The 27361-nt window shown below is 52.6% G+C and overlaps 1 protein-coding gene across 1 annotated transcript in view; it reads left to right on the top strand.

Annotated features, from left to right (window-relative positions):
* Positions 1-27361, top strand: part of TNXB (tenascin XB) — a 70975-nt gene that overhangs the window by 7088 nt on the left and 36526 nt on the right. The window contains 10 exon segments of the mRNA XM_049765188.1: positions 4844-5253; positions 6364-8205; positions 10191-10306; positions 16452-16608; positions 16793-17056; positions 20079-20447; positions 20959-21252; positions 23339-23629; positions 26228-26551; positions 26907-27230. Of these exon segments, the coding sequence (XP_049621145.1) occupies positions 4851-5253; positions 6364-8205; positions 10191-10306; positions 16452-16608; positions 16793-17056; positions 20079-20447; positions 20959-21252; positions 23339-23629; positions 26228-26551; positions 26907-27230 (4384 nt within the window). The 5' untranslated portion in view covers positions 4844-4850.

Here is a 27361-nt window from a genome sequence, read left to right as displayed (position 1 = left end):
GGGGTTTGGCCACATGCAAGACAAACACCCTGTCCCCTGAGCTATTTCTCTGGACCTATTTTTGTGAATATTTATTTAATAGCATCTTCTTGTATTTTAATTTGGTTGCTGATGATCTTGTATACCTTTTCATATATATATATATATTATTTATTTATTTATTTTTTGGTTTTTGGGCCACACTCATTTGACGCTCAGGGGTTACTCCTGGCTATGTGCTCAGAAATTGCCCCTGGCTTGGGCGGACCATATGGGACTCCGGGGGATCGAACCTCAGTCTGTCCTATGCTAGCGCTTGCAAGGCAGACACCTTACCTCTAGCGCCACCTTCCCGGCCCCCTTTTCATAATTTTATTGTTTTTTAAATATATTTTGTGAAGTCATTTGGTAGCTTAGTTCTTTATTGTTTTTTATGGTTTTGGTTTTTGGGTCACATCCACCAATGCTCAGGGATGACTCTTGACTCTGCACTTAGGGATTACTACTGATGAGCTTGGGGTCTATTTGGGGTGCTGGGATCAAACCCAGGTTGACTGTATGCACAAGCATCCTAGCTGCTATACTATTGCTTAGGTCCCTAGTTCTTTTCTTTTCTTTTCTTTCCTTTTCTTTTCTTTTCTTTGGTTTTTGAGCCACACCCAGTGATGCTCAGGGGTTACTCCTGGATATGCACTCAGAAATCACCCCTGGTATGGGGGGGGCATATGGGATGCCAGAGGATTAAACCACGGTCTGTCCTAAATTAGCGCATGTAAGGTAAATCCCTACTGCCTGTGCCACCGCTCCAGCACCAGGTCCCTGGTTCTTTATTTTAGCTTTTATTTTATTTATTTATTTAATTGGGGGGGGGGCTTTGGGTCACACCTGGTGGCACTCAGAGGTTACTCCTGGCTCTGCTCTCAGAAATTGGTCCTGGCAGGCTTTGGGGACCCTATGGGATGCCGGAATTTGAACCACCTTCCATCCTAGTTCAGCCACTTGCAAGGCAAATGCCCTTCCTCTGTGCTATCTCTCTGGCCTAATTTTAGATTTTTTTTTGTTTGTTTTATGTTTTTGGGTCACACCCGGCAGCACTCAGAGGTTACTCCTTGCTCTACGCTCAGAAATCGCTCCTGGCAGGTTCGGGGGACCATATGGGATGTCAGGATTCGAACCACCGTCCTTCTGCATGCAAAGCAAATGCCTTATCTCCATGCTATCTCTCTGCTCCCCCTTGTTTTAGATTTTAAGTGTCTCCCTTTCCCTTTCTCCCTCACTTTCTGTTTGTATATGTATTCAAGAGTAACTCACATACTTTCAATTCTAAGCATGCCTTATTTTTCTATTAATAATGTCTTAAAATTATTTTTGCTGTGTGTTTTGATGAGAGATTCATACTTTACAGTGATCATGATCTACTCTTGGCTATGCTCAGAGGACTTTGCGGTGCTGGGGATCAGACCTGGCCTTAATCAAATCTTCTAGTCCACTAAGCTATCTCTTTGGTCTTAATCGTGTCTTCTGATGAAGTTATCAACTCGTGGGGTGTATGGTAGGGCCATATTTGGTGGTGCTCAGAGGTCTTTCCTGGCTCTGTGCTCAGGAGAGACCTTAGCTTTGCCCAGGGGACCATATGAAGTGCTGGGGATTGAATCAGCATCTCTTTTTTTTTTTTTTTTGGTTTTTGGGCCACACCCTGTGACGCTCAGGGGTTACTCCTGGCTATGTGCTCAGAAGTTGCTCCTTGCTTCTTGGGGGACCATATGGGACGCCGGGGGATCGAACCGCAGTCCGTCCTAGGCTAGCGCAGGCAAGGCAGGCACCTTACCTCCAGCGCCACCGCCCGGCCCCTGAATCAGCATCTTTTTTTGGGGGGGGGTTTTGGGCCACACCCTGCGGTGCTCAGGGGTTACTCCTGGCTGTCTGCTCAGAAATAGCTCCTGGCAGGCACGGGGGACCATATGGGACACCGGGATTCGAACCAACCACCTTTGGTCCTGGATCGGCTGCTTGCAAGGCAAACACCGCTGTGCTATCTCTCCGGGCCCCTGAATCAGCATCTTAATCCCTTTATTACTTCTCTAGTTTATTTTCTATATATGCTTTTTTTTTTTTTTTAGGTTTTCTTTGGGGGGGTCACACCCAGCTGCACTCAGGGGTTACTCTTGGCTCTGTGCTTAGAAATCGCTCCTGGCAGGCTCGGGGGACTGTATAGGATACCGGGGTTCGAATCACGTCCTTCAGCATGTAAGGCAAACACCCTACCTCCATGCTATCTCTCCGGCCCCTTGTTTTGAGGCCATACCTTATGGTGCTTAGAGCTTACTCCTAGATCTATGCTCAGGAAATACTCCTGGTGGGGCTCAAGGAACCATATGGGATACCAGAGATTAACCCCCCATCATACCTTTCACAACAAACACTATCCAGAGTACTCTAGTCCCATTTTATTATATATGCTGCCAAAATAAGCACTGTATTGTCTTATCAAAGATATTATTTTGGAAGATATTGCTTTATATTTCACAATGAGGTCCCTTAGGTTAATCTGTGTGTATTTTGTTTGTTTGAGTCCCACTGGTGATGCTCAGGAGCTAATCCAGGCCGGTACTTGGGGGTCATTTCTGGTAGTAGCAAAGGGACCATGCAGCGTTGGGGATCAAAAACAGGCCTCCTTTATGCCAAGCTTGCACCAGTTCTTTGAACTCTCTCCCCAGTTCCATTAGTTTCATTTAAAAATAATTTCTACATGTTGACATAGTATAGATTGGTATTTTCCTTGTCGACCTTCAGTTGATGCACAACTTACCAAAGAGATTATCCATTAATGTCTTAATTGCAGTGGCACTTTTGTCATTAACCAGTTGACCACATGTGTGGGTGTATTTCTCAGGGTCCTCTATTCTATTTCTGCGCAGTTATTATTATGATAATTATTTTGGGTTTTGGGCCACACCTAGTGATGCTCAGGCTAGTGATAATTCTGGCTCTGCTTTTGGGGATCATTCCTGGCAGTGCAGGAGACCATATGAGATGCTGGGGATCGAATCCGGGCCTCTGCATATTTATTTTTAATATTTGGTATAAGTACTTAGGAAAAGGAGATGTTGGGGGGCTGGAGTGATAGATAGCACAGGAGTAGGGATTTTGCCTTGCATGCAACTGACCCAAGATGGACCCCGGTTCAATTCCCGACATCCCATGTGGGCCCCCAAGCCTGCCAGGAGTGATTTCTGAGCGCAGACCCAGGCATAACCCCGAAGCACCACTGAGTGTGGCCCCAAAACCAAAAAAAAAAAAAAAGGAAAAGGAGATACTCTTTGTTTTTTTTTTTGGTTTTTTTTTTTTTTTTTTTTGGTTTTTGGGCCACACCCGGTAACGCTCAGGGGTTACTCCTGGCTATGCGCTCAGAAGTTGCTCCTGGCTTGGGGGACCATGTGGGACACCGGGGGATCGAACCACGGTCCATCCAAGGCTAGCGCAGGCAAGGCAGGCACCTTACCTCTAGTGCCACCGCCCGGCCCGATACTCTTTGTTAATGGAAGATAAGTGAAGTTTGTAAAAGAAAGTGGAATGGATTTTAGATAGATAGATAGATAGATAGATAGATAGATAGATAGATAGATAGATAGATAGATGAGAGTATACCTTAAGATTTCTGGGCCCAGAGAGATAGCACAGTGGCGTTTGCCTTGCAAGCAGCCGATTCAGAACCTAAGGTGGTTGGTTCGAATCCCGGTGTCCCATATGGTCCCCCGTGCCTGCCAGGAGCTATTTCTGAGCAGACAGCCAGGAGTAACCCCTGAGCACCGCCGGGTGTGGCCCAAAAAATATTTCTGAGAAGATAGGGTCAGAGATAGCTCAAGGAACTTAACACACGTTTTGCATGTGGGAGGCTTGGATCTGATCTCCAGTTCTTCATGATCCCCTGAGCACCACTAGAAATGATTCCCGATAACTCCTGAGCATCATTAGTTGTAGCACAGAAACTAAAAGTAAAAGGAAGGAGAATTTCTAAGAAGATAGATGCTGGAACCAAGGTGTTGAGGAGAAGACTCATCCTTAAGTACATAAATGCAAATCCATTCCACAGAAATAAGCAGGGGGTCCACTGAGTGTCAGGTAGTCATTAGAGCAATGCCAGGGAAGATAGCATCTATGTTCTCAGGAATACTTATGCTAGTTGTGGGAGAAAGGTAACAAACAGAGGTCCAGGTAACAGCAAATGCCATGAAGACACGAGCCAAGGTTATGTGCAGTAGAAAGTAGCTCTTCCTTGTACATCAAGGAAGATCTCTGAGCGGCAATAACAAATAAATTAAGGCTTAAGCAAGAAGAATTCTGCCCTAAAGAGTTCTGTGAAGAGTAGCCCTGACAGGCCCAGAGCTAATGTAAGCTGGAAGTGTCTATGGAACAATGAAAGAACCTGTGTGGGTAGAGCAGTAAACATAACCACATGACATCAAAGAGTGGGGTGAAGACCAAATCTGCCCACAGAGGAGATCCCCGAGGCTTGAGCTGGATGTGGGTTTTTGTTTGTTTTGGGCTACATCCTGTGATGCACAGAAGCTGTTCCTAGTTGAGTGCTTAGAAGTTATTGATGACTGATCAGGATCGGTGTGGTGGTCGAAGTAGAACCTGGGCCTTCTGCATGCAAAGCATGTGACTTGGTCCTATGAGCCATCTCCCTGTCCCCTGAATATGGGTTTTAAAGTATAGGTATGTTGGGCAGATTAACTGTAGGTAGTGGGCCTGTGGCTATGTATGTTGGGGAAGGGATAGGGGTGTCTGTGTGTGTTGGAGGGTGTCCATTTTGTCTCCTTCTCTAGGAGATTACTCTCATGCATGTGCTCTCTCCCTACAGGTCTTGAATGATGGCAGCTTGGTGTCCCACAGTCTCCAGCCTAGCCCTCCTGGTGCTGCTGAGCACAGTCAGAGCAGGCCCCTTTACTCCACGGACCAATGTGACCCGGTCAGCCCTGCGGCCTCCTCCTCAGCCAGGGGGTCTCACGGTGGAGCCAGGAGGGCGCGCCCGCTCTTCCCAGCACTATGAGCACAACGTGGAAGGAGGGGAGAAGCAGGTCGTGTTCACCCATCGCATCAACCTGCCCCCTTCAACTGGCTGTGGCTGTCCTCCTGGCACTGAGCCCCCAGCTCCTGCTTCAGAAGTGCAAGCCCTGAGGGTCCGGTTAGAGATGCTGGAGGAGCTCGTGCGGGGACTCAAGGAACAATGCTCTGTGGGATGTTGTCCTGCTAATGCCCAGGCTGGCACAGGTGAGCAGATGACCCTCAGGGTGTCAAGGGTACAAAAAAAAAAAGAAGGTGGTAGGAAAATGGATGGTATCACTGGTCCATAAAAAAAAAAAAAAAAAAGGCCAGGGCTGGAGAGATAGCACAGCAGTGAGGTGAGGCATTTGCCTTGCATGTAGGATAGTGGTTCGAATCCCGGCGTCCCATATGGTCCCTCGAGCCTGCCAGGGGCGATTTCTGAGCATAGAGCCAGGAGTAACCCCTGAGCGCTGCCGGGTGAGACCCCAAACCCCCCCCCCAAAAAAGGCCACTGACCTGTGTTCGAGCCCCAGCATTAGGGTCCCAGCCTTGAGTACCACCAGGAGTGATCCCTGAGCAGTGAGTCAGGAGTAACCCCTGAGCAAGCTGGGTATGGCCAAAATTAGTGGGGGGGGGTGAGAGGGGGAATAGAGAGAGAGAGAGAGAGAGAGAGAGAGAGAGAGAGAGAGAGAGAGAGAGAGAGAGAGAGAGAGAGAGAGAGAACAGAAAGGCACTGCCTTCCCTGCTGTGGCCAAAAATCAGAGAGAGGAGGGGGAGACAGAGACAGAGAGGAGAGAGATAGAGAGAGACAGAGAGAACAGAAAGTCACCCTCTTCCCTGGTATGGCCAAAAATCAGAGGGGGAGAGAGAGAGAGAAAGAGAGAGAGAGAGGGGAATGGCACCCTCTTCTCTGGTGTGGCCAAAAATCAGAGAGGGAGAGAGAGGAGAGACAAAGACAGAGAGAGACAGAGAGATAGAGAGACAGAGAGATAGAGAGACAGAGAGAGAGAGAGAGAGAGAGAGAGAGAGAGAGAGAGAGAGAGAGAGAGAGAGAGAGAGAGAGAGAGAGAACAGAAAAGAAAGGCGCCCTCTTCCCTGGCAGTAATGAGGCCACCCAGGGCACCTCTTGACAGGAGCCATCTGCTGGCCCGCCCCAGGCAGCTGCTGACCCTGGAAGGCCCCTCCTAGAGTGACAGGCCCAGCTGGAGGCCAGGATGGCCTTGGTGGAAGGAAGATGGCCCTGCCTGCTGGAAAGGGGCCAGCCGGCTCAGAGCAGAGCCTAGTGTCTCTCTCCTGAGAGACTGAGACACCTTCCCATCTTCCCCTCCCACGCAGGTCAGACCGACATCCGCAGCCTCTGCAGCCTCCACGGCGTGTTCGACCTAAGCCGCTGCGCCTGCACTTGCGAGCCGGGCTGGGGTGGGGCCACCTGCTCGGACCCCACGGACGCCCCCGCCGCCGGGGTGTCCCCGTCGTCCCCACCCTCCGGCTCCTGCCCAGACGACTGCAACGACCAAGGGCGCTGCGTGGGCGGCCGCTGCGTGTGCTTCCCGGGCTACGCGGGCCCCAGCTGCGGCTGGCCCTCCTGCCCCTCGGACTGCCGCGGCCGCGGGCGCTGCGTGCAGGGCGTGTGCGTGTGCCGGCCGGGCTACTCGGGCGACGACTGCGGCCAGCGCTCCTGCCCCCGGGGCTGCGGCCAGCACGGGCGCTGCGAGGACGGCCGCTGCGTGTGCGACCCGGGCTACGCGGGCGACGACTGTCGCCTGCGGAGCTGCCCTCGAGGTTGCAGCCAGCGCGGGCTCTGCGTGAACGGGCGCTGCGTGTGCCAGCCGGGCTACGCGGGCGACGACTGCAGCGTCAAGAGCTGCCCACGGGGCTGCAGCCAGCAGGGCCGCTGCGAGAACGGCCGCTGCGTGTGCCACCCGGGCTACACGGGCGACGACTGCGGCACGCGCGGCTGCCCGTGGGACTGCGGCGACGGCGGGCGCTGCGTGGACGGCCGCTGCGTGTGCTGGCCGGGCTACGCGGGCGAAGACTGCAGCGCCCGCACCTGCCCGCAAGACTGCCACGGCCGTGGGCGCTGCGAGGACGGAGAATGCATCTGCGACACGGGCTACAGCGGGGACGACTGCAGCGTGCGCAGCTGCCCCGGGGACTGCAGCCAGCGCGGCCACTGCGAGGACGGCCGCTGCGTGTGCTGGCCGGGCTACACCGGGCCCGACTGCGGCGTGCGCGCTTGCCCGCAGGGCTGTCGCGGGCGCGGGCGCTGCGAGAACGGCGTGTGCGTGTGCCAAGCGGGCTACAGCGGCGAGGACTGCGGGGTGCGCAGCTGTCCCGGGGACTGCAGCGGCCGAGGACGCTGTGACAGCGGGCGCTGTGTGTGCTGGCCCGGCTACACAGGCCGCGATTGCAGCCTCAGAGCCTGCCCCGGGGATTGCCGCGGGCGCGGGCGCTGCGTGGACGGCCGCTGCGTGTGCAACCCGGGCTTTGCGGGCGAGGACTGCGGGAGCCGTCGGTGTCCCGGGGACTGTCGCGGGCGCGGGCGCTGCGAGGACGGCGTGTGCGTGTGCGACGCGGGCTACCAGGGCGAGGACTGCGGCGCCCGCAGCTGCCCCGCTGGGTGCAGAGGCCGCGGGCAGTGCGTGGACGGGCGCTGCGTGTGCGACGAGGGCTTCGAAGGCCAGGATTGCGGCGTGCAGCGGTGCCCGCGCGACTGCCACCAGCGCGGGGTGTGCCAAGACGGCGTTTGCGCCTGCTGGGAGGGCTACGCGGGCGAGGACTGCGGGATTCGGACCTGCCCTTCCAACTGCCACCGGCGCGGCCGCTGTGAGAATGGGCGCTGCGTGTGCGACCCGGGCTACACCGGCCCGGCCTGTGCCACCCGCACCTGCCCGTCCGACTGCCGGGGTCGAGGCCGCTGCGTGCAGGGAGTGTGCGTGTGCCACGCGGGCTACGGCGGCGACGACTGCGGTCAGGACGCGCCTCCGTCCAGCGCCTGCCCGGGCGGCTGCGGGCCCCGGGCGCTGTGCCGCAACGGCCAGTGCGTGTGCGTGGAGGGCTTCACGGGCCCCGACTGCGCCATCCAGACCTGCCCGGGAGACTGTCTGGGCCGCGGGGAGTGTCGCGAGGGCAGCTGCGTCTGCAAGGACGGCTACGCTGGGGAGGACTGCGGGGAAGGTGAGGGCCCAGCTCTGCCACTTGCGCTGGAATGGGGCGCTCGGAGCGCTGCTTTGGAGAAGGGCTGGGTAGGACTTGCAGGAAAGAAGCAAGGGGAAAGCAAGCGGAGGAACAGGAGTCCCAGTGTCGCCCCAGCAGCAGAACTTGGCTCAAGCCAGCTAATAGCACCAGTTTTTTTTTTTATTTATTTTTTGGTTTTTTGGTTTTTGGGTCATACCCGGCAGTGCTCAGAGGTTACTCCTGGCTCTATGCTCAGAAATCACTCCTGGCAGGTTCAGGGGACCATATGGGATGCCGGGATTTGAACCATAGACCTTCTGCACGCAAGGCAAACGCCCTACCTCCATGCCATCTCTCCGGCCCCAAGCACCAGTTATTTTTTAATTTTTATATTTTATTTTAGTTTTTGAATCACACCAGCAGCATTCATCGGTCACTCCTGGCTCTATGCTCAGAAATTGTCCCTGGCAGGCTCGGGGGACCATATGGGATGCCGGAATTCGAACTAATGTCCGTCCTGGGTTGGCCACATGCAAGGCAAATGTCCTACCGCTGTGCTATCTCTCTGGGCCCTTTAACCCCAGTTTTAATGTTTCTTTTTTTCTTTTTGTGAGTCTTTTTATGGGGGCACACCCCCCATTCAGCCACGCTCAGGGGTTACTCCTGACTGTGCTCAGAAATTATGCCGGGTGGTCTGGGTGGGTGGGGGGGACGACTATGTGGGATACCGAGGACTGAACCCAGGTCCACCAAGAGTGCAAGGCAAACGGCCTAATCGCCCTGTTTTCAGATCTCTCAAGATTGAAAGGGCCTTTCAGCTGTTAATAGGTAGATCCTATTTAGGGAAATGTGGAAAGATGAGAGCCTGGTGCCTGCCACATGCCCAACCCAAGAGAGATGTGAAATTGTTTTTATTTAAAGCTATTTGTTCGGAACCCTTTTTCTTTCTTTACTTCTCTCTCTCTCTCTCTCTCTCTCTCTCTCTCTCTCTCTCTCTCTCTCTCTCTCTCTCTCTCTCTCTCTCTCTCAATTGGATGAGCCAGAAAGATAACACAGAGGTTAAGGTACTAGAGTCGCTTTCTACTGACCCCCATTCAAATCCTCTTTTCCACATATGATTTCCTATGTCCATCAGGAGTGATCCCTGAGAATAGAACCAGGAGTAAGTCCTGGGCACTGCTGGTATGGCCCTGAAACAAACAAACAACAACAACAAAACACAAACAAATTTGGTGGGGCCAGGAATGGAACTCAGCCTCATACATGCAAGGACAATGTTTTGCTGCTGAGCTATATCCCTGGTTCCAAGAGTTGTGAGAATTCTATAGATCTCCCTTTTTAAAAACTATTGGGGTGGGGCAGAGAGATAGCATGGAGGTAGGGCGTTTGTTTGCCTTGCATGCAGAAGGATAGTGGTTCAAATCCCGGCATCCCATATGGTCCCCTGAGCTGGCCAGGAGCGATGTCTGAGTGTAGAGCCAGGAATAACCCCTGAGCTCTGCTGGGTGTGGACCCCCCAAAATTGGGGGTTGGGTGAGGACTGGAGTAATAGTACAGTGAATAAAGAGCTTGCCAACCCAGGTTCAATCCCTGGCATCCCATAAGTTGCCCCCAACCCCAGAACCTTTCAGGAGTGATTCCTGAACATTGTTGTGGCCCCCAAAAAACTAATTTTGGGGGAAATTTTTTTAAATTGAGATTCTTAGCTTATAATACTATTGAATTTATTTCTGAGTTGCAGGGCTATTGAATTCCTCCACCAGTGTTTCAATATCCCTGTTCTATTATCCCAGGTTCCTTTTCCAACTCATCTTCCCTAACTCACTGGAACTCCCCGCCCCCCCCCCAACTCTTAATGTAGTTCTGGAGGGAGGTGGGAACACTGGCGGGGGGGGGTAGGTGAGGGGGGAAAGGTCTGGATGGTCAGGGGGAGGGGGGGAGAGGCTGCCTTAAGCTAACCAGTTTCCCATATCTCTCCTGGGCAGAGATACCAGCCATTAAGAACATGCGGATGCAGCTGGTAGAGGAAACCACAGTTCGAACAGAGTGGACCCGGGAACCTGGTACTGTGGATGCGTATGAGATTCAGTTCATCCCCACGGTGAGAGCCAAGTTTGGAGCAGGGTGTGTGTGTGTGTGTGTGTGTGTGTGTGTGTGTGTGTGTGTGTGTGTGTGTGTGTGTGTGTGAGAGAGAGAGAGACAGAGACAGAGACAGAGAGACAGAGACAGAGACAGAGAGAAACAGAGACAGAGAGACAGAGAAAGACAGAGAGAGAGACAAAGAGACAGAGAGAGACAGAGAGACAGAGACAGACAGAGAGACAGAGACAGACAGAGAGAGAGAGAGAGAGAGAGAGAGAGAGAGAGACTATTGGGGGGGGGGCTAAGGTTGGGAGTGTGCTCACTTCATTCAGGAAGTTCCAGATAATGTGTTCAAGTCAGAGGGTCAAGTCCTGAAGCTGCTTCAAAGCCTTCTTCCGGCTCCCCACAGGCACAGGCAGCCTTCACAGCATCTCTGCAGGAGTGGCTCACTGCTGCTGGAATGTCTTTGTTGACCACAGGCGCAACTCTTCCAGAGCTGCCCTATGCATGCCTGGGTCATCACTGTTAGCTCCTTTAGTTGTTGCTGAGCCTCTATAAGCAATGGGAATGTGACTTTTTTGCTTTGCTTTCCCTACATCCAGCACCACACACTTCAGCCATCAAGCTACTCTTCTTTTTTTTTTTCCCTCTCCTTATTACCACCAGTACTCAGGAACTCCTCCCAGCTAAATGCTGGGAGGCCACTCTCAGTGGTATAAGGTGCAGGGGGTTGAGTCCAGGGCTCCTACTTGTGAAGCACAAGTTCTAGTTCTCTGAGCCATCTCTTAATCCCTCATCTGGACTTCTTCACTCCTTTTCCCTAAGACTTCATTCTAGAAACCTCCAGTTCCTGGGCTTCCTATTCTTACACCCATTCCTATTATTACATGCATCTTTTTGCATGTAACCCCCAAAAGCAGAGGTGGAAAGAATGCAGCTATTCATTGAGCATACATTGGTACTCCAGGTTGACAGGCATTAATTGTAGCCATACAACTATTATGTGGCTTAAACTAAGTGGGCTTTTTTTTTCTTGGTGGTGGGAATATACCGGTGGTGCTCAGGGCTAACCCCTGGCTCTGCACACAGGAGTCATACTAGTCATACTTGGGGGGGGGGGAACCATATGGGTTGCCAGGGATTTTTTTGGTCTAGGCTAGTTGCTTGCAAGAGCCCTATACTCCTTACTGTTGCTCTGGCCCTTTATGTGTTTTTAAACAACTTTTTGCAATAAAGGTTAAAAAATCAACCACTATAGGAAGTTTAGAGAATATAGAAAGGGGGAAAGAATAAAATAAGGGGGGCGGAGAGATAGCATGGAGGTAAGGGTGTTTGCCTTACATCCAGAAGGACTGTGGTTCGAATCCCGGCATCCCATATGGTCCCCCGTGCCTGCCAGGGGCGATTTCTGAGCACAGAGCCAGGAGTAACCCCTGAGCGCTGCTGGGTGTGATCCAAAAAAAAAAAAAAAAAACCAAAAAAAAAAAAAAAGAATAAAATAAGGGAGATAAGAAAGGAAAGAAAAAAGATGACATATAACTGTGTACACTGTCTAACCTAAATATAGGCTTTTATATTTGGCTCTGTTCTATGTTATCTTTGTTGGTTTGGGCCAAACTGTCTAGGCTGTTGAAATAATTTTGAGTCTATGAACTGGTTCTCTCGCCTCTTTGCCGTCAGTGCATTGTAAAGTGTTCTTTATCTCTTTCCAACTCTTCTTGAAATATTTGGGGGCACCCTAAGGACAAAGCCTGTGGCCTTTCCTTTGGGACCTTCCTTTATTCTGATAGAGCTTTTATGATGTATTTGGTCTCCCAGTTTCACACCATTTAAACATTAATGTTGTAACAACACTGTTACACAAATATCATAAATTTGGGTGTTGTACCTTCAACTCTGCCTGTCTAGGACATTGGGAAACATAAATAACTCCCTGAATCCTAGAAAGGGCTAGAACAAAGGGGATAGGTCAGAGGTGCTGAGTGTTATCTCTTACTCCTTCTAACTCAAAATTTTACAATATTTTGGAGTAAGGGGTAGTACAGTGGGTCTAGAGCTTGCCTTACATGTAGCAGACCTAGGTTTGATCTCATAGTTTCCCTACCCTACCAGAAGTGAGTCCTGAGTACAGAGCCAAGAGTTAACTCTGATAATCACTGGGTGTGACCCCAAAACAAAACAAAAGGTATTTTAGAGGAAAATATTTGGGGAGCACCCTGAGAATTCCTAAGGTACCTGATGGATATCCACTTGGCCTGGTGTACACCTAAGACTTGACCCCTATCACGTCTGTCTCTGGTAGAAGCTGAGGCAGAAACCTCCACTTTACAAGATTACTAAGAGACTTTTTCATCTGCTTTAAAAGGGGTGGATCTTTTTTTTTTTTTTTTGCTATAAAAATAATTTAATCACAAGACAAGAATTTGGCAACCAGAGAAAGAAAAACAAATAATTCTTGGCTGCTTCACACTAAAAACAAGCACTGTTAATATTTTAAAGTGTTTCTCCCACTCTCCTCTTCTCTGTGTATATTATTTACATAATTGTAATCTTGAGATATGGGATTTAGAAAAGAAACTTTTATAAGAACTTCAGAGCTCCCGCCTCTGAAGAAACTTCAGGGAAAGAAGAACAAAAATAAACACAAGATGGAAAGAGCTTACAGGTCACCATTGTCTCTTGGTTTTGATAAATACAAGCTCATCCTTGGGTGTTCTCAAGAGCTGCAAGATCCCAGTGGAAATCCTCAGCCAACTCAGACTTCCCAGCTTGGGGTCTGCGCCAAACTGGCCTGTGCTGGTCTGACCTTGACCTCTCTGCACATCTGGCCTGCCCTGGGTATGGGCTGCTCTCACATTCTGGATTTTCTCTGAGCCTGGGTATGGAAACTTCTCTGATGGGTCTCCAGACACTTCTCCTGGACTCTGCCTCTGGCCCTCATGCTATGCTTTCCCACGCTATGTGGCTGACTTCTGGATTGGGGCTCTGGCCTCTGTCCCCTTCTGCTGGCCTGGTGTCAGTTCAGTAGCTAGCTGTCCTCCTGACACCACCATCTTCCTAGAAGTCTGTCTTCTCCATCGATCCCCTCCCCTTTTCCAGAAGTGCTCTCTTTATGCAAACCTAAACTCTCCTATTCCTGGCCAACGGACATACTAATTATTAGGAGAATGTTCAGAGAGGGACATTGCTCTGCCCGCAGATGTGGAGTACCCTGCATCATTGTTTCCTCGACAGCCTTAACATCATCTGGGACCTCCTTAGGCTCCATCTCCACAGCCACTAATTCACAAGCTCTGGGAGTAGTAACCTGGGATGTAATAGGTCATCCCAATAATCTGATGATCACTAACTTAAGGAATGTAGCTGTTTTGCAAAATGCTGACTCCTCTATGAATGTGAGAGAAAGTGTTAGGATACTGAGGGAAGTGAGTGCTTGAATGTGCATGTATTTCTTGTCTAGAAATATTCTATAGCCTGGAGCCCAGATCTAAGCTCTGTTATCAGTGGACCTCAAGACCTCACAATCACAGAAATGTTTGTGTTTGGGTTTGGTCTAAGGAGGGTGAGGATGAGGTAAGCTCCTGGATCAGCCAAGCTGGAGTCACCAACCAAGAAATTGATATCAGGAAAAGACTGGGACTCGCTCCCACCACCCAAAGCAGCAACTGGAATGAAGGGGCAGAATAAGTGGCCAGTATCTGGCTAAAGAGCTGACCTAGGTCAGTCAGAGAGTGCTAAGAGACTTGGGTTGGACTGGCATTGTGACTTGCAGCGAAATATCCCCAGAATGGATTTCAGGAGTCAAAATATAAACAAAGGGCTGGAGTGATAGCATATTGCATAGGACACTTGCCTTGCATGCAGCTAATCTGGGTTCCCCAAGCCCTGCCATGAGTGATCCCTGATCACAGAGTCAGGAGTAATCACTGAGCACCCCTAGACGTGGCCCACCAGAAAAAGAAATTAAATTTAGTAGGTAATAAAGGTGATCTTAAGGAAGAAGGAAAACTCTACAGTTCTAGAGATAGGCTTGTCACCCTGAAAGGACCAGGAGTCACCCAGAGACTGGGATCAGAGATCCTAGAAGGTGTGTGTGTGTGTGTGTGTGTGTGTGTGTGTGTGTGTGTGTGTGTGTGTGTGTGTGTGTGTGTGTGTGTGTGTGACAGGCAGGGAGAAAAAAGGGGTGGGGAGAGAAAGAGAGTATATGTATTCTGGGGACAATGAGGGAGACACATAAAACTTGACTTGAAGTCAATTCAGATTTCCCAGGCTGGGGTATCCTAGGACAGGGTAAGAGGGGTTCCATGTGCCCAGGAAACCTTTTTAGCTAAGAAAATTCTGGCAAGGCTTTAATTCATCCCCAACCTAGAAATCTCTACGTGGCTCTCATCTGGTTTTATACTTTGATATTTACTGTTTTTCCCCACAATTCTCCTAGTTTAGGAGAGAACCTCTTGAAATTTCCAATCCTACTTGGCTGAACAGAGGTGTCTCCATGAATGCCAAAAGTGCTCCGAGAACAGAGTGTCCTTGTGAGTTATTCTCGCTAGACAGCTCAGGAAAGCGGGTCGTGAGACTGTTCACAGATGTCTGGGTTTCCCTGTGTTCCCCCTATGGCTGATGCTCAGTGGTGCCTGCTTGAAGCAGGAGTTAGCAAAGTTCCTGGGGGTCACCATAGGATAGTACTTTATGTACTCTCAGAAGAAGCTGTTTTCTCAAAGCACGTACTTCTTGTGGAGATTCCAATGGGGGTCTCTGAAAACTTCAGTCCTTGCTTAGAAACCCCCAGACAGCAGGAACCATAGCTTCTGTATCTGTGTCTTCAGTGCTCATCAGGCTGCCAGACACAAATCGTGGAACTCTGAGTAAGTGTACCTTGTTTTCCAGGGGCTTATGACCTTGCTGAGGGGAAAGGAAAGTGTCTAAATAGAATGTGGTGTCCTGGGTCACATTCAGCTTGCTTGTCTGCAGAGAGGTTCAGGCAGATGCTTTTAAAGGAAGTGAGACTCCCAGGGGCACCCCCACTTCTCATCCAATACAACAGGAAAGAGCTAAGGAGAAGCTTCCCACAAGATGCAGGATGGGAGGAGGGATGTGTTGGAAAGCCAGAGGAGACCTCGCTCTTGGGTCTGATACAATTCTGTCAGTCAGATGATGATCAAGTGAAAAGGTGGCACCCATGAGAGGAGACTATGAGGGTCACAGAGCTGGGGCTTCTTGTGTGTGTGTGTGTGTGTGTGTGTGTGTGTGTGTGTGTGTGTGTGTATATGTGTGTGTGTGCGTGTGTGTGCGTGTGCGTGCATGCTTTGTGGGTCTCACCCGGCAGTGCTCAGGTGTTACTCCTGGTTCCATGCTCAGAAATTGCTCCTGGCAAGCATGGGGAACCATATGAGACGCCGGGATTCGAACCGATGACCTTCTGCATGAAAGGCAAACGCCTTACCTCCATTCTATCTCTCCAGCCCCAGAGCTGGGGCTTCTACCCATGATAGTTTCTTGGTGTTGATGACACAGGGCACTAATTCTTATTGGGCAGGGGGTTGTTGGGCCTCACACAGCAATGTTTCTACATTCAGGAATCACTCCTGGCTGGGCTCTGGGGACCATATGGGATTTGGGGAATTGAACCTCAGTTGGCTTCATGATAGGCAAATGCCCTACCTACTGGACTATCACTCTGGCCCTTAATTTCAAGATTTTTGAGGAATATTCATATTGTTTTCCAAAAAGCCTGGACCAGTCTCCAGAAGGTTATTTTTTGTTTTTGTTTTTGTTTTTGAGCTGCCACATTCAGTGGCTCTTAGGAGTTACTCTTGGATCTTCACTCAGAAATTGCTCCTGGCAGACTCGGGGGACCATATGGGATACCAGGGATCAAACCTGGGTCTGTTCTAGGTTGGTCACATGCAAGGCAAACGCCCCACCACTTTGCTTTCACTCTGGCCTCTCCAGAAGGTTCTTATGAGGATTAAAAGGAGCATGTGTATAAATTGCCTTGAATAAATAGTACTTGTATCTAGCAAGTGTTCTTTTGATGTTTGCTGTCTTCTCCTTCTCCTAGCTCCATGTCGACCTGCTTGGAATTGGGGAAGTAAGGGGCTCAGTTTGTGCAGTAGGGATAACCAATGCCTATCCTGATTCCCTGGGGGGGTTTTCTTTTGCAGACAGAGGGGGTGAGTCCTCCCTTCACAGTACGGGTACCCAGCTCTGCCTCTGCCTATGACCAAAGAGGACTGGCCCCGGGTCAGGAGTACAAAGTCATTATTCGTGCCCTTCGTGGGACCAACTGGGGTCCTCCTACATCCAAGACCATCACCACCAGTGAGTTGGGGTGTGTGTGTGTGTGTGTGTGTGTGTGTGTGTGTGTGTGTGTGTGTGTGTGTACTGGAGAGGAGCACCTGGGAATTTGTCTCCAGAGAAAGAAGATGGAGGCAAGTCTCTGAGAAGGGACAGGGTGAGTAGAGTGAGACTGCCAGCTGGTCCCTCCTCTCTCCTACCTGGCTAGTGATCGATGGTCCCCAGGACCTCCGTGTAGTAGCTGTGACCCCGACCACACTGGACCTCAGCTGGCTGCGCCCCCAGGCTGAGGTGGACAGGTTTGTGGTATCCTACGTCAGTGCTGGAAACCAGAGGGTGAGACTGGAAACACCTCCTGATGCGGACAGGATGCTGCTAACCGGCCTGATGCCTGGTGTGGAGTATGTGGTGACTGTCACTGCTGAACGGGGTGCTGCTGTCAGCTACCCATCTTCCATCAGGGCCAACACAGGTATGAAGGTCAAAGCTGCCGCCTCTGCCTCTGGGCGATGGGGCTGCTCTGGATTTCCTGAGCAGATTGTGTAGCAGAACCTGCTTGGGGCTTCTATCCCAGGGGCCCCTGGGGGGCTTCTGGTTGGAGGGTAAGAAAGTGACCCCTGGGGAGGAGAAAGTGAACAGAGGTGCTTTTACTATCTAGTCAGGGAGATTTAACCTAGAACTAGGCCTGGGATGAGCAGGGTTTGGGGTCCCAGGTGGGGAATGAAGCCCTTCAGCGACCAACTCAAACTAGGGTTACACTTTGGGGTGGGCATGTGGTCTCCAAGCAAAATACTTTCCCACTAAACTTCAAAGTCTCTCCACAGATGCCTGCCTCTTTCTTTTTCTTCCCTGCCTGTGCCTGAGGGACTCCCTCCACGCAGGGGGAGCTCATATTATCTCCTCAAGCTGCTCTTTCTCTCCACCAGCCAGACCCAACAGCGTCCAGAGCTGGCTCCCCTCTTTCCTAAGGCACCTAAGGACAAGCAGAGAGCTTGTCCCCCAACCAAGGACATTAACTCCTTTTCTTTCCATTCTCTTTCCAGGTGGGACTGGAGCACCGGGAGTGACCTCTGGCTCTTCTGGGAGGGATGTGGGGCTGCTGCGGGGTGGGCTGCCACTGACCTGCTCCATCCTTCCCCCTTTTCATCCCCGGCAGCACCAGGCCACTACAATTACCCGGAGGTGCGTCCCCCAGTCCTGGGCCCTGTTCCGAGGCCCCCGAGGCCCTCTAGGAGGCCGCAGGAGGAGGGGGAGGCATCCAGGCCTCTGCCACCCCCGCCAAGGTCCGAGGTACTGCTACGGGAGTTGGGGCGCTTCCGTGGCACCGTGCAGGACCTGGAGCGTCACCTGCGGGCCCAGCGCTACCCGCTGCCGGCCAACCAGACCTACACATCGCTGGCACATCACATCTACGAGTACCTGCAGCGGCGGCTGCCCGCCGGCTCCCCTGCACCACCACCCCGTCGCCCAGCGACCACCGCTAGCCCCGACTCAAGCACTCGGAAGAGGGACTCCAACCAGGGCATCTATGGCCGCTCTCCAGAAGGCATCGACCGGGTGACCGCTACCCGACACCCCAAGCCCGAGGTGCTGGGCAGTCTGGCCGACGGCTCCCTCCTCGTGTCGCTGGATGGTCTCCGGGGCCACTTCGAGCAAGTGGTGGTGCGGTGGTGGCCGCAGCCACCCACGGAGGGCCCCGGAGGACAGCTGACCGTGCCTGGCACCACGCGCACCGTTAGGCTGCCCGACCTCAGGCCTGGCATCACCTACCACGTGGAGGTCCATGGGGTGCGGGCAGGGCAGACCTCCAAGTCCTACGCCTTCATCACCACCACAGGTAGGGTAGTGTGGCCTGGGGTCGTGGGACCCCCCACATGCTGCCCAGCTGTTGCATAAAAGCCCTTGGATTGGGCTGGATGGTTGTGATGGTGATGGAGGGATGAGAGGTTTTTCTCCTCCAGCCCGGGCCACGTGCCTGCAACCCCCTTCAGCTGTTGGGTGTGCAGGTTCAGGATAGCTGCGAGGAAATCATCCACAGACAGATTCCAAGAGATATCAGCTTTATTCAGGCCCAGGCCAATATGTGTGGCTTTTCCCATAACCTTTTATGCTGGATCCCTATTCAGCCCTGCATTGTACCTTGTCCCTCAGCCATCTGTCCACTTGTTCCTTCTATCCTCCCAAATCTTCCAATCCATCTCCTTCTGGCCTTCAGCCAAACCTTTTGTTACCTACCAAAGACCCCTCCCAGAAATGGGCAAGTCTTATTAGCAGGTAAGGTTACAGGAAGAATGGGGGATGTGCCAACACCTAGCCTCCTCCCCACTGTTCTTACACTCCCCGAGTTCCTTCACTGCCACAGCAGTGCCACCCCAACTGACACCCTTTATTCCCCCAGGCAGGTTCCAGGGCAGCCCAGGACTAGGCAGGCCTTCTGTCTCTTCTTAGAAAGAGCCTCCACCCAGGCTTTTCTGGTGAATGCTCAAGGCCATTCCTGGACTTTGGGGTACACTGATTTGGGTTCCCAGAATTTTTCTGTCTGATGGCTGTTCCGGGCACAAGAAAGGGTATTTGTGCGGGGAAGTGGAAAGCTCACAGACGCGTGAGCAGTTTGGGTGGGGTGGGTGTGAAACCAGTATTATCCTCTGACTCACGGTGGTAAGGGTGACTGAACACTGTGGTCAGCGGTTACGCTTTTCCACAATTTGGCCTTGACCTCAAAGGGACACATGGGATCTGCCTTGAAGCTATCAGCAGCGTGGGTGGGTGAGCCAAGAAACAATCACTGCTGCTTTTATTTATTTAATTTTGCATTAAGAGAAATGGAATTCAGTCCTCACGCGTGTGTGAGGCGGGTGACCTGCCCCTGTCCCTGAGCCACCTCTCTGCCATCCCCGAGGTCATCGCTGGCTGCACTGTCCACTCTCCAGCCCTCCTGGCTGCTTCACACTCATCTTTCCCACAGGAAGCGTGTTCAGCCTTGGGGAAGGGGCACTCTGGCTGCCAAGAAAGGGCCGTAAATCTCCTCTTCACCCACAGGGCCCAGATGTCACCTGAGCTGGATGTGTCCCCTTTTCTCACTCCCCACTCTCCTCTCACACCCTGCTCCCCTCACAGCACCTTTCCTTTCTTCCAGGCTTACACTGCAGCACTAATGGAATCCTGGACCCCCAGTCAATGGGGAGGGAGATGCTTAAGGGGAGGACATGGAAGTCTGGGGGCTGGAGGGAGGGAGGCAGTGCAGTATGGGAGAATATGGTGAGGGAGAGTTAATTTCTTTCATTCCCTGCAGGCCTCTGTGTGTGTGGCAGAAGGGATGTGTGATGGGGTATTTGGAGGCCTGAGCTGACTTTAGGGACCATGGTATGGCCCAGGTAGAGGAGTCTAAATAAGCCCAGGCAAGGAGATCCTGTGTGTTCTGAGAGTCTGGAGGCTGAACCTGGATGACCCGTTTTCTTTCTGATGTTCATATTTTATTCACTCATTTCCTTCAGGTTTCTCCCCACCAGATGTTTCAAAGACCACCGATGAACCTCCTCCCTCTGGGCCCCCAACCACTCAAGGGGTCCGGGCCCCGGATCTGCAACATCGTCCTCAGGAGCTGGGAGAGTTGAAGGTGTTGGACCGAGACAAGACAGACCACCTCCGCGTGGTCTGGACAGCTCAGCCCGACACCTTTGCCCACTTCCAGCTGCACACGAAGGTGCAAGGGCAGCCAGAGGTGCACAAGGAACTGCTCCCAGGGGACGTCCGCGAGGCTCTGGTGCCCAAACCCCCTCCTGGAACCTCCTACGAGCTGACACTACGTGGGATTCTCCCTAATGGCGAAGCCACAGCTCCACTCACCTACTATGGCATTACAGGTACATTTTGCTCAGATAGTCCTGAGGGGAAGGGATAATGCTGGGCCATTAAAACTTAGAAAGTGGGGTGGTGACTGAGAAGAAGGTCTCAGTAGGACAACCAGGAGAAGAAAGGAGCAAAGGTGGAAGGAGGGTGGTTTTAAGTAATGTTAGTCCAGCCAACAGGTTGCTTGCTTTGCATGAACTGACCCAGCTTTGATCCCTAGTTCCCCAATTGCCCCCCCCCCCCCCCCGCCAAGCCTACCAAGAGAGATTCCTAAGTGCAGAGTCAGGATTTAGCCCTGAGCACCACCAGGTGTGGCCCCAAATAAACAAATTTAAGAAACCTAAAGATTTGGCCAAGGGTAGGGTGTTGGTTATTCCCCTTCCCAGGAAGAATGTCAGAGAAAGAGGAGGAGGAAATGGAAACTTCTAGGGAGGAAGTTGTCCTAGATGATGCAAGCCAGGGTCCAGAGGAATGGGAAGGAGACAGACCAGGACACAATCTTTTGCTTTTGCTCCCACACCCCAGACTGGAGTGAGACGAAGCCTGAGAAACCTCAGAACCCACCACGCTTTGGTGAGCTGACAGTGACAGATGTGACCTCCGACTCAATGATTCTTCACTGGACGGTCCCAGAAGGCGAATTCGACTCCTTTCTGATCCAGTACAAAGACAGAAACGGACCCCAGATGGTGCGCTTGGAGGGGCCTGAGCGAGAAGCTCACATCACAAACCTGGAGCTGGGCCGCAAGTACAAGTTTATCTTGTATGGACTCGTGGGCAAGAAGAAGCAGGGCTCCCTGGTAGCTGAAGTCAAGATCGGTGAGTGAGAGCTATTTTTCTGTCCTCCTGCCCAGGGCCCTCAAGGGTTCCTCAAGAGGTCTTCCCAGGGCTTTGGGAGGACTTTCTGGATGCAGTAATTCCTGAAATGAACCCTTAATGGTAAAGAGTGGTGCAGAATCGAGGAGGGCAGTGTAGACAAAGAGAGCCTTGATGAAACAGAAGTAAAAGAATGCACAGCATTAACTGTTAGAGATTAAACATTAAATTTTTTGGGGGGTGTCACGCCTGGCAGCGCTCAGGGATTACTCCTGGCTCTATGCTCAGAAATTGCTCCTGGCAGGCTCAGGGGACCATATGGGATGCCAGGATTTGAACCACCGTCCTTCTGCATGCAAGGCAAACGCCTTACCTCCATTCTATCTCTCTGGCCCCTAAACAATAAATTTTTAAAGTACCTTAAATAATGCTGATGGTGGGCCAGGAGCTAGTTGAGAGTGTATATGCTTTGCATGCAGGTTTGAGGCACTGCATATGGTTCCTCAAACATCACCAGAGCAACTCCAAGTAGTGGGACAGGAATAGATCCTGAGCACTGCCAGGTATGACCCCCAAACTAAAAATGATGATGATGACAACGATCATGATGATGAAGACGAAGATGATGATGATGCTAACACTGAGGCTGCTGTGAGGACAGCTAGAGAAACACTAAGACCTAAAAAGACCTAACACAGGACTGTGGGTGGTGGCAGTGAGGCCCGGAGGGAAGTGAAGCAAAGAAGCCCTTGTACCTCCACATTTTTTGAGGGGTCAAACCTCCATTGAGGATCTTTTTTGTTTTATTTTGGAGCCACAACTGGTGATGTTCAGGGGTTACTCCTTGGCCTCAAGAATTACTCCTAGCAGTGCTCCTGGGACCCTATGGGATGCCACAAATCAAATCCAGGTCAAACGTATGCAAGGCAAATGCCCTACCCACTGTACGCACTGTGTCCTACCCACTCTGGCCCAAGCAGGCCCACTTTATAGACAGGAAGAATCAAGGCTGGAAAATGAGGGAAACTGGGATCTCTACCGTGCCCCATGGATCTGAAACAGGGGTCTGTGATGGAGTCTGGGTGGCACCGCAGGATCCAAGAGGGTAGGGACAGGGCCTCTAAAATCTGAGAGAGAGAGCCCCCCACTCACCACTCAGGCAAGTGAGGGGGAAGAGCAGCCTGCGGCAGCTGGAGTGACAAACAAGGAGGGCAGAGCCCGGGTGAGCAGCACACAGGGTGCGGTCAGGCTCCCTGCGTGATTCAGGGTTACAGAGTGTCCCCAAAACACCGGCCCTTGTGAGCTAGAGGGTGGGGCTGAGCTGGACGATGAAGGAGGTGAAGACGCAGCCACTTCTCTTTCTGGAACAGAGACTGGAGAGAAAGGTGGAGGGAGGTCACCGTGTGGGGCTTTTCCATCCTTGAGGGCCGAGGTGTGGGAAGGGAAGTGCAGGTGGGCAGGGAGTGCAGGCCTCGAGCCCAGGGGAATAGGTTCTCCAACATGAACATAGCCCAAGCAATCACACTTCTCTCACTTGGAAGACAAACTAGCCAGCCATTAGGCCTGGAGGCAGAGAAGGTTGTCCAGGAAGGCATCTCTGGGCAAGGAGAGGTAGGAACCAGTTTCCTCACAGAAATCCCCAATGCAGTCTGTGAAGAGGGTCTGCGCCATAGCAATGCTTCGAGTGCCTTCATGCCGCTTAGCAGAAAGCATCTTTCTCTTGGAGGGCAGACCTACAGACCTAGGTATGGGGGCAGAGCATGGCGAGCAGAACCTCAGACAACCCGTGTGGGCTGTGAATAGTCTGTGCATCCTCACAGCAATGACTGAAGGGAGTAGATTTCTCATTTCCGGTTTTTTGTTTTGTTTTGTTTTGTTTTTGATTTTTGGGTCACACCTGGCAGCCCTCAGGGGTTACTCCTGGCTCTACTCTCAGAAATCGTTTCTGGCAGGCTCGGCGGACCATATGGGATGCCGGAATTCGAACCTCCATCCTTCTGCATGCAAAGCAAACGCCCTACCTCCGTGCTATCTCTCCAGCCCCATATTTCTCATTTCTGACCAGTGTCTCCCTCTCTCTGCCCCCTAGTGCCTCAGACTGACTCGAGTCCTATGCTGCCCCCTCGCCTGGGTCAGCTATGGGTGACAGATCCCACCCCAGATTCCCTTCGCCTGTCCTGGACGGTTCTGGAGGGCCAGTTTGACTCCTTCCTGGTCCAGTACAAGGACAAGGATGGGCGGCCCCAACTGATACCCGTGGAAGGGCCAGAGCGCTCATTCCTCGTCTCCCCGCTGCACCCTGACCACAAATACAGATTCAGTCTCTTTGGGATTGCCAACAAGAAGCGGCATGGCCCCCTCACGGCAGATGGCACCACAGGTGAGTAGCAGCCAGCTCAGCTTCCTCAGGACCCTCCTGACCCTGTGCGTGCTGAGCCAGGAGCCAGCGGGACCTCCCAGTGTGATGGCTGATGCAGAACCCTGGCCCTGCTCCCGGGCTGAGGGGCAGCCAGCCTCCCTCGCACTGCTGGGCCCCTGCCAGTCCATCAGCTGCTCCCAGAGGCCCCGAAGGTGTGTCATGCCCTGCCTGTGCCAAGAGTGCAGTGCTCATGTTCATGGAGCAGTGGCTACCTCATCCCATAGGTGAAAGCCCACCCAAACCCACACCCCAGTCTTGGCAGGTATTCAGCCCTGGCTGGATCCTCTTCCCAGAGACAAAGCCCCAACATTCATGGCCCTCAAGCAGCTTCTGCTGGGGCGGCTGACAGTGACCGAAACCACCTCAGACTCTGTGAGCCTGTCCTGGACAGTGGCCAAGGGACCCTTTGACTCCTTCCTGGCCCACTATAAGGACACTCAGGCTCTGGGTAGTGCCTGTTAAGGGAGATGAGAATGAGGTGACAAACCCTGTCCTAGGGCCAGCCACAAGTATAATAATATGAGTCTCTATGGGCTTTGTGGTAGACATCATGGGGGGCCTGTGTCTGTGGTGGCCACCATAGGTGAGCTGGGAGACGACCCCATCCCTGGCCCCCAGCCCTGTGTGGGCCTGCTTGGGCTCCTCCCTCAGAGCTTTCTCAGCTCTGCCAGAGCTTTACCACTACTCCCTACTGCCCAGGACTCTCCAAACCCCACCCCGAACTTTCTCAGCTATGTCTTCCTCACCAAGAATGACATTTCCCTTATTTTGAGTACCTGGAATTCTCCCTTCACACTGTGCTGTCCTCATAAATGTCCTCAGCCCCTGAGGTTCGACTGGCCTCTTTCGATCTCACCATCCTAAACAGCTATGGGGCGCCCCCATCTTCTTGCCATTGCTGCTCTGTTTAGGGACAGTTCTAAGGATTGAAACTGATTCAGGGCTCTCAGGAGTTAGGGAGTTGGTGAACACAGAACACTCAGAACAGTGGGTACAGGGACTTCAGTCCCCCCCAATCCCCAAGACCTTACTTCTCTGTCCCTGCTTGCTCCCTCCTCATTGTGTGTGGGGGGTGGTCATAGAAATGTGATGCCTTAATTTCCCCACTCCATGGTGTTCCGGCAAAGACCAACTGCAAAAGAGGGAGATGGGTGCCCTCAGGGCTATGATTCAACCAGCCCCCACTCAATCCCCCCTTTTCTCCTTCTCTTGGAAGCCAGAAGCTTTGACTTAGCAATTCATTCCTTAGGGTTGAAGGGGAGAGACAGGCAGGGCTGCCTGGGATGTCTGAGCCAGAGCATGCCTTTTCTGCTGCCCCTATAAGCAGTGCCCCACACACATACCTACACCCCAGGCAGCCTGGGAGCTGACTAGAAGGTGCAAAAGTGGAAGAGGCCTCACTGAACCCTCACTTTCCAGAGGCCTGTAGTCAGTAAACAGTGTAGAATTCCCCCAACTTTCTCTTCCCATTTCTCCTCCTTTCTTAGAAGGCCGTCACCCCTCTCCCCAGAACCCCCCAGGACCCTCAGGGCAATCTTGCCAACAATGGGAAGTGGGGTTATTTCAGTTCTTCTTTTCTCTAGTTGTTTAGACAATACATGGCAAGTGCTCAGGGCTTAGTATTCAGGGATCATTCCTGGTGGAACTCAAGGACAAAAGGGGTGCTAGAATTGAAATTGGGTTGGCCTCATACAAAGCAAGTGCCCTATTCACTGTGCTATGGCTCCAGGTCCCCATACCTTCCTTTAATGAGTTCTTGAATGTCTGAGAGGATGGACTCAGTCTCCTGAGATGCTCTTGAAGATTAAGTCTGCCAGATGTTTTCCACTCTTACGATTAAAACACAAGCAAAGCAAATTATCCCTTGAACTTAGTTTCTTTCTCTACTCTCAGCCCCCCAGGGGATTGTGGAAGAGACCATCAGGCCCACAAAAACCAGCGTGAAACCCGTCCTGGGGGAGCTGACAGTGACAGGATCATCCCCAGATTCTCTGAGCCTTTCCTGGACGGTCCCCCATGGCCGCTTTGACAGCTTCACTGTCCAATACAAGGATAGTTACGGGCGGCCCCAGCTGGTGCGTGTTGGGGGTGAAGAGCGTGAGGTGACCGTGCAGGGCCTGGAGCCGGGGCGCAAGTACAAGATGAACCTGTATGGGCTGCATGAGGGGCAGCGTGTGGGCCCTGTTTCCACCATGGGTGTGACCGGTGAGTGAGGGGGGCTACCAAGGGTTTGTGGAGGTCTAGGTTGACCTCAGAGGGAGGATCACACTATCTCTGGGCCTGGGTGAGTGGGTGTGGGAACCCCGCTGGTCCCTACCTCCCTCAAGGGCCTCCTGAGGATCAAGGGGTCCTCCTGGACAGGGAAGGGGCTTTGAGAGTTGTGCTACTGGCTTTGTTGGGTCCCCTACAGGTCCCCCAAGGTCCAGGAGGTCTAAGCTTTGCACTGAGCAGTCCTCCCTGCACTCACCTCAGGTCCCCAGCTGGGTCTCCCCTGTTCCATCCTTCTCTTAGCATCCTGTGGTCTTCATGCACATTGTGTCTCCTCAGATTCAGAAGAAGAACCCCCCAAAAAGATGGAAAGCACACCAAGCCCCACAGAAGCGAGCATGGAGCCCCCTGAGGAGCCTGTCCTGGGAGAGCTGACTGTGACAGGATCATCCCCAGACTCGCTGAGCCTCTCCTGGACGGTCCCCCAGGGCCGCTTTGACAGCTTCACTGTCCAGTACAAGGACAGCTATGGGCAGCCCCAGCTGGTGCGTGTTGGTGGCGAGGAGCGTGAGGTGACCGTGCAGGACCTGGAGCCGGGGCGCAAGTACAAGATGAACCTGTATGGGCTGCATGAGGGACAGCGAGTTGGCCCCGTGTCCACTGTGGGCATGACAGGTGAGTGAAGGGGTATCGGGTTTGTGGAGGTCTAGGCTGGACCCCAGAGGAAGAGTCACACTGTCTCTAGGGTTGGTTGAGTAGGGTGTGGAAGCCTGTCTGGTCCCTGACTTCCTCTGGGCTCCTGAGAATTAAAAGGGTTTCTAGGACAGGGAATGGCCTCTGGGAGCTGTGCTTCTGGCGTGCTGGTTCCCCCACAACTCCCCTGTGTCCTCAGCTTGCTGAGCTGTGCACTGAGCCAAGGATGGGCTCCTCACACCAACCTCAAGTTCCACTCTGGGCCTCCCTTTCTCCGTCCTTCTTCCAGGACTCTGGGGTCCTCATGCACTTTGTGTCTTCTCAGATTCAGAGGAAGAGCCCCCCACAGAGATGGAAAGCACCCCAAGCCCCACAGAAGCCATCACAGAACCCCCTGAAGAGCCTGTCCTGGGGGATCTGACGGTGACAGGATCGTCCCCAGACTCGCTGAGCCTCTCCTGGACGGTCCCCCAGGGCCGCTTTGACAGCTTCACTGTCCAGTACAAGGACAGTTATGGGCGGCCCCAGCTGGTGCGTGTTGGGGGTGAGGAGCGTGAGGTGACTGTGCAGGGCCTGGAGCCAGGGCGCAAGTACAAGATGAACCTGTATGGACTCCACGAGGGGCGTCGTGTGGGCCCTGTGTCTACTGTGGGTGTGACCGGTGAGTGAGGGGGGTACTACATGCTTGGGGAGTCTCTAGACTGTCCCTAGCGAACCAAGGGGTCTCCTGATCGGGAAGGGCTCTGGGAGATTGTGTTGGGTTCCTATACCTCCCCAATGTCTCAGCATGCT

Source organism: Suncus etruscus, chromosome 18 (assembly GCF_024139225.1).
Source record: "Suncus etruscus isolate mSunEtr1 chromosome 18, mSunEtr1.pri.cur, whole genome shotgun sequence".
NCBI lineage: Eukaryota > Metazoa > Chordata > Mammalia > Eulipotyphla > Soricidae > Suncus > Suncus etruscus.
Note: the sequence above shows the minus strand (reverse complement) of the source record. Positions and strands in the feature narration are given on the sequence as shown.